Genomic DNA, 12,735 nt, shown 5'->3' with positions numbered 1-12,735 from the left:
ATGTTTTATAATGGTATTTCTAGGGGGAGAACAGTTCCCAAAGGTTTTATACATTTTGTGAACTTACAATTTCATCTCTGAAGCTGTATAAAATAAAAATAATCTCAAAAATGAATACAGATTAGTTGAATTTTACACAGATAATTGCCTTTTTCCATAATCTTGGCAATTTTAAGGTAGTTCAGATATGTTTCACCATTGAAAACCTATTTGAGTATCCAAAGTACTTTGCAGCAAGACTTCCCAAGATATTTTAAATGAGTTTACTAAGTGACCTTATATAAAGTCACTAAAGACTGATGCCATTCTTCAGTTCTATAGCTAAAAAACTTTATTATTTATTATTAATTATAGCTAAAATTAAGTGCCTATTATAGAGGCCAGCATTATGCTAAGTGCTTCATGTCTTAACCCTCTTAGTCCTCACCGTCATTCTGTAAGTAGGTGTTCTACTATTATCCTCATTTTACAGCTAACAATAACTAAAGGTGTATTTGAGGAACAAAAGCTTAGTACTTGTGAAAATTACTGGATTAGTAGCCCTGAAGATCCCCTTTATGAATAAAGTAAAAAGATTTATCTGGAAAATTATCTGTATCCAATTTGAAGAATATATAAATTAATAATGATAGAAAAAATATCATCTTAGAAGTTAACTTATTGTGATTTTTTTTTTAAAAATACCACACGCATAGTAATTTCTTCTGCACATCTGCTTTTCAGATAACATATATGCTTAGGGTGAGTGAGCAGAAGTGTAAATTCCTTTTCTGGCTGTGCTGTTGACTCTGGGTGATCATTTAACCCTTCAGTTCTTGTTTTTTTATACACAGAATGGTAAAATAGCTAGAGAGATTATTCCTACAGCATCTCAGCAATTTATAGAATGCCTTTAGAAATGTAAACAGGAGAAATTTGTCTTTTCAGGTAAAGTAGTGACCGCAGAGAAGATCCAGGAAGCCAAAGAGGTGTATAGAGAGCATTTCCAGGATGATGTCTTTAATGAAAAGGGATGGAACTACATTCTTGAGGTAAAATAGGGTTTTCATGTTTTGCTCTACTTTGGTTTGCTTTTAGTTAAAAATGTCTTACAAAGGAATTTGAATAGTAGACTATAATTACAACTTTTTCCTGTCTGTGACCCAAATATAATGGCTATTTTAGACAATCTTGTGAAAAGTTAAGGGTAACATTTAATTTTTTTCTCTGGTAGCAGATCATTACTATATAGAATCTATAGCAGGTCTAAGTAATTGGTTATAATATAAATGAATTATAATTTATATCAGTAGCATTTTTCAAAAAGGTGATTTAATCTTTTCATTGAAAATACACTATATAATGAAGAAAGGGCATGGTTATTTGGCAGTTTTGAAATTTAAGTCTATTTTCTTGGCTATAGATTATTTAAGGGAATCGATGCAGGAAGTCTAACACTATCTAGTAATTCTAGGACATTTCCCCGACTGAATAATTGGAATGGTTCTATGTTGATCCATAAAGTCAGTTTTTATTCTTTGTCATACTCTGTCATAACCTAGTATGTTTGGATCAATTACTTAAACTTTTGAGCATCCAAATACCTGGGAATTGAGTAATAAGAGGGTGAATGTCCTCTGGTGGTGGCCTTTATTACAAAGATAGCGTGGGAATGGGATCTTTTGGCATCTTGCCATGTATGTAAACTGTTAATTTTATGTTATAAAAACAAATGTCTTTTCTATAGTAGACTATCAAACACAAAATAATTAGAAATACTTTAACTTTCAGGACTATATCGTAATACTGAGGTTTATTATTTTTTTACTTATTGGTCTTTGAAGAAGTCAGGTAAGCACTCTGTGCTGTACTTGCCATATATCTTAAGTAAGGTCAGTAAAATCTGCTGACTAACTCCTGCACTTACCCCATTTGGCTTATTGAGAAGAGAACGGTAATAGATAAGTTCAGTGTTGAGCTTATTAATATAATTCCCGGTAGCCAGGGTGATAAATCTTTTGATTTTCAGAGAATCTTAGGGATCTGATCTAGTCTTCTCTAACCCTGTTTTAAGATTAGAGTCTGAGACCTAGAAATGTTTAAATGACTTGCCCAGAATCCAAGTCAGTGTTCTTGAGTCCATGCTAGTTTTTCTAAGACAGTATTTCTGCTATATCTTGAGGCCTTCCAGTGCTTCTCATTAAACAGATTTTTCTTTTACCTAGTACCTACCTCAAATCCCATAAAAACTATTAGGATTTCTGAAATAATTTGCCTTCCTAGCCAAAATATAGCTACAGCTTTTACCTTTAAAAGAAGGGAGGCATAATTAAGTACCTGATAATAATGTTCTCTAGCAAATATGTTTCAGCCTAGGTTTGGAGAGAATTGTTAACTCCAATATTGATTGCCAAAGTTTTAGAAAGTACACTTAATGGTTGTCCTGTCTGCTACTAAATTGGTTTCCAGTCTGCTACCAGGATGAAGAGAAAACCTATTTAAGGTTCTTCTACTGGCAGGGATCTCTCTCTTTTCCCTTTTTTTTTTTTTTAAAAAAAAAAGATTTTATTTAGTTGAGAGAGACAAAGATAGTGACAGAAATAGCAAGAGAGACCACAAGCAGGGAGGAGAGGGAGAAGCAGGCTCCCCACTGAGCAGGGAGCCTGAAGATGTGGGGCTTGATCCCAGGACCCTGAGATCATGACCTGAGAGGAAGGCAGGTGTTTAACTGACCAAGCCACCCAGGTGCTCTCTCATTTCTTTTTTGTTTGTGTCATTATTTTATGTTGCTAATAGCAGTCCCTTATTTTGTCTTCTAGCCTTTAGCTTTTCTTTTATGGAAATGGCTACTTAGAAGAAAGATGGTGTTCTTGGAATATTTTTGGAATATGTTGGAATAAACTTTTTTTGAAAAAATGGGAAAAACTTTTGATGAGTTTGACATTATCTTCTAGTGAGAAATGTTCTTAGAAGTACTTTAATAACATAGAATTTAAAGATTAATATCAATGCCTAAACTATTAATCTTTTTAGCCAATTTTATTTTAAGAGAATAAGGATATTCTGACTACATTACTAGTAGTATAGTAACATGTACAATTGCAGTATCTATGACAGTAAGTTTAGCTCTGTAAGATGTAAAGAACCTTATTAAAACAGGTAAGTACATATCATCTGTTGAATTAATAAATTCATTATTGTCTGTTACCAGAAATATGATGGGCACCTTCCAATAGAAATAAAAGCTGTTCCTGAGGGCTATGTCATTCCCCGAGGAAATGTTCTCTTCACAGTGGAAAACACAGATCCAGAGTGTTACTGGCTTACAAATTGGATTGAGGTGAATTTATTTTAATTATATAACATCAATTAAAGATATGAAAAGCATTCAACTGGGATTCTAGTTTTAAAATTTTACTAATAAACCTGTGTAATCTCCTATAATTTACTAAACCCTTCCAGGCCTCAGTTTTCTCCTTTATAAAATGACAGTTGGATTAAATAATCTTTAAGGTTCCTTCCAGTGAAGTCTAATGTTCTGAGACTTTAAGTGAAATTGTTAAGAACTATTATTGTTAAAAGTCAGTTGGCTTCCATCTTGCTCGTTGCAGTCCTAAATGTATATGATCATAGAGAAAACTAAGAAAAATAGCATAGGTTTATTTCTAGTAACTTAAGGTATATTGTAGATGTTCTGTTCTAATTATAATAAAGCAATTTTGTTCAGATTTTTAATAACAGCTTTCTTAATTATCTAATCAGTTTAGAGCCTATGCTTTACCACCTGATATTTCTCATCTAAACACTCTCAAGACTTGCTGATTATTTCGTTTAATATCTGAGCCCAAAAAGGAGGAGGATACATTAAGAGACTGAGTTTATACCGCAAGTCTCTTTGTTTTTCTTTCATCTCTACGTAAGCAGTCCTGTTTTCACATGCTCATAGTTTTGATATTAATAATCTACTTAGCTTCTCAATAGCTTTAGATTTTTCTCTACTAGAGGAAATACCCTAGAAAGTGATTATAGAAATACCACCTTACTATCTAAGAGGTGTTTACGCAGTGCCTAGAAATAATTCTTTATCTTAATAGTTAATTGATTAAACTAATTTGTTGTCATATTGTAAAATCATACAATTGATTTTGTTTATAAGGACTGGAAAATTTAGAAGAATGAAGAGGTCCAAGATTATGTTTGAAAATACATTTTCTAAGTTGACAGAAAATTCAAAGCTTGCTTATTTTAAGACTATGGGACATCAACTTACAGAAGACTGATAGGTCCAGAAAAAAATGTACAATTAATGAAAATAAAGACTTTAAATAGTTTACTACTATGTCTTAAAACTTTGAATTAACTATGAACTCAAAGTAAAAGAAAACATTATTAGTTTGTGTATAGTTGTTACAGTATTTGTACTGGGAAATGCTAGGTATTAAGAGGATGGTATCATAAAAACACAAGAGAAAGAGTTACCCATCTATCCTTTTATGTTCAATGCCAAAAGATCCCAAACAGATAAATCTTGTTTTGAAAATCATCATCTATGGGTAACTTTTTTCCCTTTTTTCCCCTTATTTTCTGTTTGAGGGTTTAGTCGGTAAGTACTGTCCCTTGTGTCTAATTGAACTTCCATAAAGCAGGTATATATGAACATAGAGAACTAATTCCCAGCTTATCTTGTTTCATGTATGTTTTTATCTTCTTCAGAAAGTAAAAACAAAAAATCTAGCCTTTAAAAACAATAACAACAAAAACTCTATTTTAATAATCATTATTATTTTGGTGTATTTCACTTAAAAACCAGAAAGTTATAAATGTTGTATATAAACATCTTAGAGCAGTAGTTTGTTAACAAATACCTTTTTAATTTTAAAATGATTAAGTGTAAAATCCAACATGAGACTGTTAGCTTTTGAAGGGAAAAAAGTACATAGTTCCTTGTTTTTATTTGCTTAGAACCTGAAATAGAACTTCTATCAAATTTACTTTCTATTCTGTTAATATATATTATCTTATATAATTTCAGTCCTTGGTAGCTATTTTTATCTAAGCCACAGTGGTTTTATGGTCTGACACATCCCTATTATAGCTTCTGATAGATCCTATGTTTCATAAAAAACTATTTACTCTAAATACCAAGTATCCAGAAGAGACTTCATAGTAACTTTGCATCCTTTGTGGGTTTCTGTTGCAAGGGTAAGAGGAGGCTTATCTTATCTTAATCTTCTCCATCCCCGACCCAAGTTTACCACCTTGTAAATGAGATCTGTTACCAAATCCAACAAACTCGTTACTTACAAATTTAGAGATGTTCTTCAGGCAGTTCTTGATTTAAAACATTTTAAATAGCACTAAGGTAGTATTCCTTCCAATGACCTTTCCCAATGTATGTTTAGAGTTACCACTAATATTCTTTGACTGTTATTCACCATACCCTGAATTTTAAAAAACACTAAAATTATTGAATTGCTTTATCAATATCAGTATTGGTGCTAGAAGAAACCTTAAGTTCTCAAATCAAATTTCAAAACATGTTTAGAAGCGCCGAAGGGTTCTGCAAAGATGTCTCACATTTACAATGGGGCTGAGGAATGAACACATTGGACTAAACATAACCATCTCTTCCCAAAAGCAAAACCAAACCTTTTTGCTGTTAAAAAGAATTATAAAATGGACCGTGACTCACAGTTTTACAGCATATGCAGAAATGTTCCAGGTAGTTTTCCCTTTTTGTTTTTTTGTTTTGTTTTGTTTTAAGATTTCACTTATTCATGAGAGACACAGAGGCAGAGACATAGAGAGAAGCAGGCTTCCTGCAGGAAGCCCAATGCAGGACTCTGTCTCAGGACCCCGGGATCATGACCTGAGCCAAGGCATCCTGCTATACAGTTCAAAATGTCTAACTGGTATTCCTGGTAGTATGGGGTCCAGGACCTACTACCAAAGGAAGCAGGGATTCTCCTCAGAAAGAAGTTAGTATTTTATGTTTTAATATTTGTGATTAATTTTGTCACTACAGACTATTCTTGTTCAGTCCTGGTATCCAATCACAGTAGCCACAAATTCTAGAGAGCAAAAGAAAATATTGGCCAAATATTTGTTGGAGACATCTGGTAATTTGGATGGCCTGGAATACAAGTTACATGATTTTGGCTACAGAGGAGTTTCTTCCCAAGAGGTAAGAAACTGAAATGAACTTCCATTTAGTGGAGAGTGGTTTGTTGGTTAGATTGCCATTATAAATTTGAGGGAAATTATTGATACTGATCTTGTTTCTGAGTAGGCTACATTTTGAAATTCAGACATTCAGTCAATAAATATATATTTAAGTACCTAGAATGTGTTAGCCTCTGTTCAGAGTACATGGAATAAAGTTTTCAACAAATGTCTGTATCCTTTATACATTAGATGGACGGATGGGCAGATAATGTTATGTCTTATAAATATACCAGGTGCCAATGTGCTACAGAAAAGCACAGGGCAGAGTAAGGGAAAAGAGGCTAGTGGGAAATGAGGGGGTAGTCACTAAAAGTCTCTTTGAGGAGGTAACAGTTGACCCCTTAAATATTTAGGAAAAACTGGGTCTCTGTTATAGGAACTGTTATCTCTAATAATAGTTAAATATCTAAGAATAGCTGAAGACAATAATCCCTTTGAGAGATTGAGAGATGCTTTATACCTCTAAGTACAGGCTTTTTCTTTTTTTGGATTTTGATTTGTGGTTGATTTTCCAGACTGCTGGCATCGGAGCGTCTGCTCATTTGGTTAACTTCAAAGGAACAGATACAGTAGCAGGAATTGCTTTTGTTAAAAAATACTATGGAACGAAAGATCCTGTTCCAGGCTATTCTGTTCCAGCAGCAGAACACAGGTAACACTTCTCTTTTCATCCTATTATCTAAACATTTGTTTTCTAAGATGACTTTTTTTACTCTTGTATTGGTAATTCCATGATGTTTTGCTTAATTACAAGCCAGGAACTACAGTAAATCTTCATGAATTTAAGCAATACAAATTCAGTGTTTATACTAGGTATAAGGATTAGTATCAGGGAGGTAGAGACCTTTGAACCATCCAAATAAAAACAATTTAAGAGCTTTCTTTCAACTCTTCTATTGCCATGTAAGTCTTATTTTAATGACTTTTTCAACTGCTCTGTTACCATATGCAGATATATTTTATTTGTTAAATCTAGGAGCATCCCTATAAAACTTGGTCACTTTCTCTTTTCCTTTCTACATGACCAAGTTGTCACCTGGACCCAGTACCCTCAACTGTAGAAAAGCAAGTAAGGCCCTTTGATGAAAGGAAGAGTTCTAATTCCCTTTATGCTTCCTTATCTGATATTGCTAAACCATCTCAAGTTAAACTACAAAGCAGTTATAACCTAGAATGCAGCTGCTCTGCTCCTAGAGTTAACTTTATTGTAAAGCAGTGGAGTTTTTACAATGTATGCTAAACCTAATCTTTTGTTCTTAATAACAAAAATTATTTACTGTAATCAGTTTGGGGAAGTTATTAGGTTCTACTCATACTTGGATATCGTAGAGTACTAAAACCAGTAGTGTAGTTTTAGAATAAAGCTGAGCTTTTATCCAAGGCAATCTACTGGTGCTATAAGGGACAGAAAGATTAAAAAATTGACCCTATTTTCAGTATAAAAATAAAATACTAGCAACGTTCTGCTCTGTTGATAAGTACTTTTAAAGAGGTTAAAGTGCTCTAGTGGTGCAAGGGAAGGAAAGAAAAGATGTTATCTCACTGGAAGGATCAAGAACGGTTTTGTAGAGACGGTATGTGAAATCTTTACTTCTTGAAGGAATGGTAAAATTTAATGCTAGACATGAGAGATCAATCATTCTCTGAGTAAATCTTTATTGCATGCCTACCACACATCAAGCATTGTCTGAAAGAGCAAGAGTGAAGGAGGAAAGTGAATGTGTTTAGGGAATATGGGCTGAAACATAATAGACATTTTGTTGGGAACATAGGGTGGACTCAAAAGACAGGTTAGTAAAGGACCTCAAATTCATTTGATGTTGAATGTGAACTGTGTGCACCTCTTGCTAGGTTAATTCCATTTTTCAAATGGAAGTGAGCATTGAAGTTCTGAGCCTAAGCAGCTTTGTCGTCAGAGAAATATTTTAGGAAGATTGTTTTTATAGCAGGATATCCTATGAATTGACAGAAAAAGAAGTTAGGAGGCTGAATAGGAAGCTGTTGCAACAGTTTGGAGAGATGACAAGGTATAGAACCAAGGGGCTGTGAATGGAAAAAAGTGGCTAAACATGAGCAGTGGCTTGGGAGATGAAATTGCTAGAACTCGGTTCACCTGGGGCTCAGCTGGTTAAGCGTCTGCCTTTGACTCAGGTCATGATCCCAGGGTCCTGGGATTGAGTTCTACATCAGGCTCCCTGCTAGGCAAGGAACCTGTTTCTCCCTCTCCCTTTGCCTGCCACTCCAACTGCTTGTGTTCACTGTCAAATTAAAAAATCTGAAAAAAAAAGAAATTGCTAGAATTTGATGATTTAGATTGGGGTTGATAGAGGGTAGATTCTGCAAACATTCCCGGGCATTGCTGTATCAGTAGGGCTTTGTTGAATATTCTCAGTCAGGACTCCTCAAAGTGGGAACACAGGAATGTCATCAATAGATATAGGTTCTATGATTATAGTATTCCTATTTTGGACTTAGATGTATGCACATCTTCTAAAAGCTTTAGTATCTAGGGGTGCCTGGGTGGCTCAGTCTGTTGAGCAGCTGGCTCTTCATTTTGGCTCAGGTTATGATCTCGGGGTCCTGGGATCAAGCCGTGTCAGGTTCTGGGCTCAGCAGAGAGTCTGCTTGTCCCTCTCTCTGCTCCTGCCCCCAGTCATGCTCTCTCTCTCTCAAATAAATAAATCTTAAAAAAAAAAAAAAAAAAAAAAAAAAAACTTAAGTACTATCCATATATTAGACTTTTCACTGATGGTTTTATTTTCACAGTAGTAACATAACAGGTATGATTCTAGAAATCTGAGAATAAGGATGTATCTTCCTTAAGGTTTTCATGTTAAAAGCATAAAATCCATTTTAAAGTCTTATAATATTTGCTACATTTGTAAGTTTGACTCTTTAATATAGAAGAATATTTCAGATGTTCTTAAATAGAAAAAGCTTTTAAATAATAGCGTAGTATAGTAGAAGGAGTTTTAGACTGAAAGCTTGGAAATCTGAGTGACCCAGTAAACCTTACAGTTGACACTCTAGGTGGCCTTGGGCAAGTCGCTTATCTTTCACTTCCTCAGTTCCTCCATCCAACCAAACAAAAGGAGGAGCTAAAATTCTAGATCTCTAACATCAGAAGATCATTATGGATAAATGAGCTAACATCTAAAATAACTTCAAAATAGGGACGCCTGGGTGGCTTAGTGGTTGAGCACCTGCCTTCGGCTCAGGGCGTTATCCCAGAGTCCCGGGATCAAGTCTTACATCTGGCTCCCTGCATGGAGCCTGCTTCTGTCTCTGCCTGTGTCTCTGCCTCTCTCTGTGTGTCTTTCATGAATAAAGAAAATCTTTAAAAAAAATTTTTTAAAATAACTCCAAAACAAGAGAACTCTAAAATTAAGAGCATTGCCATTATTGTTATATTTTCTTAAGGAATATAGGAATCTGGACTTAAAATATGCTATTATCTTTTAACAGGACTTCTGTTTTCTTCCCAATGTACTATCAGTTTACATACTCAAATTCTTATTTGCTCTGTTCCTATAATGATTTTCATATTCCTGATTTATTTATTCTGAGATTGTGCAAAGCCATGCCACACTTTCTTATAGCCAGTGATAACATATCTTTAAAAACCCCACTGAACCCAAAGATGTGGGGAGAGTTTGGCTGACCAAAAAGTGTAAGAGAAGCATTAGAGTATTATTTAATGTGGAACCCAATTTAAAATTGTACATCATGTGGGTAAGAAAATGCTTACTTTTTTGAGCTTATGCAAAACTGCCATGTTAAACTATGTAAGTAAAGCAAAAATAAGTCAATAGAACATCAAGGAGGAAAAACATGCTACTATATAACCTGTCCCTCAAACTTTGGAAAATTATCAATTTGATTTGATGCTTGGAAATTGGAATAATAGTATTAGTAGAATTCACTGAACACATATGAGCTCCATATACCAAACACCTATCAGAAGAATAGGTGTCACAACTGGATTATGTAGAGGGTGCTATAGGAAATGTCTCCATGATGATGACGTAATAAAGATAATCCTCTTCCTACCTAACAAGTGGATCAGGAGTCCAGAAGAAAAACCTGGACTAAGGTAAATATTTTGGAAACCCTTACCACAAGAGGATTTTTTAAAAAGCTTTGAGTGTTTTTCACACAGGGAGGTGGATAGAGGAAAGCACACTGCCCGGTCAGAGCCTGTGGTTAGATCGAAGGAGGAAGACTGCAGAGGAACCACCAGAAATAGAAAAATAATTAAATAAATACGGGGGAGAGGTCACTGAAGTCATGGGAAAGAAAGCTTCAGGAAAGTTCAGGTGCCAGAGAGAAAGCAAGATGAAAGACTAAAAATGAGCAACAAAGTGTGCTACGTGATACTAAGAGCAGAGTTTGGGGGCAGTACTGGTAACAGCACTGGGAAAATATTGCCATAGCCCACCAGCCCTACCTGTAAGAGTTTATTCTCATTGCACAGCTCTCCAGTGTTTGTATTCTTTGAGCTAATTCTCTCCATCCTTATAAAGAGGACAGTAGTAGTTTGTGATGTGAAAAAGGGGTTTCTCTTCATCCATGTTTGATTGCACCTTTAGCCTGCAGATGCTGGCATGAGGTAGGGAGTTGATTTCCTCTGTATTTATCAAGGAGAGTGTTCACTGTAAAATGAGATTTACGTGAATAGACATCCTGTCTCTCCATTTCAGACAAAAGTAGTCTCTGGGTAGCTAAGTCTTTATAACCTTGAAGTGTACATGCTTTTTTAGCACTGGCATATCACTGACAGCATAAATACTTTATTCCAGTCCTTTGGAGGGTAAAACAACAACAACAACAAAAAACCCATGTTGAAATGACAGTTTCAAACATAAATTAGTATGTAGGACTCTTCAGTTTTGAGATAAAATCACTCTAACAGTTTTGCCTAGTAGAAACCCTTGTATTTTACTTCCCATCTTAATTATGTTTTGCCCAAACTAAGTATTCAAATTCTTACATTCCCTGGGCATATATTAATTAGTAGTGGATACTCTAGATGAAATAAATGGCTGCCTGTTATTGGCCATATGAAGATATAACCAGTAAAGGGTTATTGGTTGACTATATGTGTTTATGGTACAGTACAAATAATTGCCCAAATAATTGCCTTTAAGGATAAGATTTTTAAAGTTAAAAAAGACAAATCTATGTCCCTGCTATTATTGGTATTTGGTTTTGAAAAGTTACAGAAGGGAGCCAAGTGCTTACATTGCCTAGCAAAATAATAGGAATATGTGGTCATTCTTTCTGACATCTTGGCATAATCTACAGAGTGCTTTTTTCAGTTAACTGATTTGATTTGACTTGGTTTTTTTTAAGTAAATTCTACACACAACATGGGGCTTGAACTCAACCCTGAGATCAGGAGTCACGTGCTCTACCAGCTGAGCCAGCCAGGAATCCCTAGTGAACTGATTTTAAATGAGTAGGTTCAGGAATACCAAAAACGTTGGGTGGCTATGACTTTAAGAGTTAAAATAACTATGGGACAGGAATAAGATTTCTTACAGTCTTAAACATCAGCCTAGGGGTGGCGTGGCCCTAATAGTCAATGAACGTTACAGTGTGTATTCATTAAACTAAATCACTCACCACCTTTGTGGTGTTGATGGTGTAAGTATAGTACATGAGATATGATTCAGGAATAGATAGATAATGTGTCTGCCTAAGTAAAACTCTGTTTTCACTTTGTTTCCTAGTACCATAACAGCCTGGGGGAAAGACCGTGAAAAAGACGCTTTTGAACATATAGTAACACAGTTTTCATCAGTGCCTGTATCTGTGGTCAGCGATAGCTATGACATTTACAACGCGTGTGAAAAAATATGGGGAGAAGATCTAAGACATTTAATATTGTCAAGAACTACAGAGGCACCACTAATAATCAGACCTGATTCTGGAAATCCTCTGGACACTGTATTAAAGGTAAATTTTAATACATAACTTGATTATTAAAATGCCTGTAGATGAGCTATATCAGTACTATTTTAATTTCATTTGTGCACATGCCATTTCAGAACTATCTGGACCAGTCTTCTAATTTTAGAATTGCAGCCTAGAGAGAGTAATAAGTTCGTCCAAGGCCACACATTAGTAACAGGATACCCACAGTTCTGTGTTATTTACATATTGTCAAATAAGTATTAATGTTGAACAGATAACTTTCTACTTGCCTTGAAAATTAGTTAATAATATTAATCCTGTGATTTGGTTACCAAGTTTGTGGTTTGTTTTTCTTTACCACAAGTCTTTGCTATATCTTTGAAGAAGAAATATGTGCAAGGTGAGTAAAAGAATAAAAAGAATTAGAAAATACTTTACAGGTAGTAACTCTTTGGAGATACTGTTGATCCTCAATGCAGCATTGTTGCCCTTTTTAAATTTTCTTTTTAATGTTCAGTACTTGGTTTGCCTTCTTCAAAAAGCATTAGTGAGAGCAGGTTATTTGATGCCTACTACTGGAAAAATACTGTGTTAGGTGCTTTACTTAAAGCTATG

At 34.8% G+C, this 12,735-nt stretch overlaps 1 protein-coding gene across 1 annotated transcript in view; it reads left to right on the top strand.

Moving 5' to 3' along the window:
- Nucleotides 1-12,735, top strand: part of NAMPT (nicotinamide phosphoribosyltransferase) — a 44,725-nt gene that overhangs the window by 22,192 nt on the left and 9,798 nt on the right. The window contains exons 3-7 of the mRNA XM_072791541.1: nt 928-1,031; nt 3,191-3,319; nt 6,005-6,163; nt 6,720-6,856; nt 11,937-12,162. Of these exons, the coding sequence (XP_072647642.1) occupies nt 928-1,031; nt 3,191-3,319; nt 6,005-6,163; nt 6,720-6,856; nt 11,937-12,162 (755 nt within the window). The remainder of the gene's footprint in view (nt 1-927; nt 1,032-3,190; nt 3,320-6,004; nt 6,164-6,719; nt 6,857-11,936; nt 12,163-12,735) is intronic.

Source organism: Canis lupus, chromosome 21 (genome assembly GCF_048164855.1).
Source record: "Canis lupus baileyi chromosome 21, mCanLup2.hap1, whole genome shotgun sequence".
Classification (NCBI taxonomy): Eukaryota; Metazoa; Chordata; class Mammalia; order Carnivora; family Canidae; genus Canis; species Canis lupus.
The sequence above is the reverse complement of the archived record's forward strand: the minus strand, read 5'-3'. Positions and strand labels throughout refer to the sequence as shown.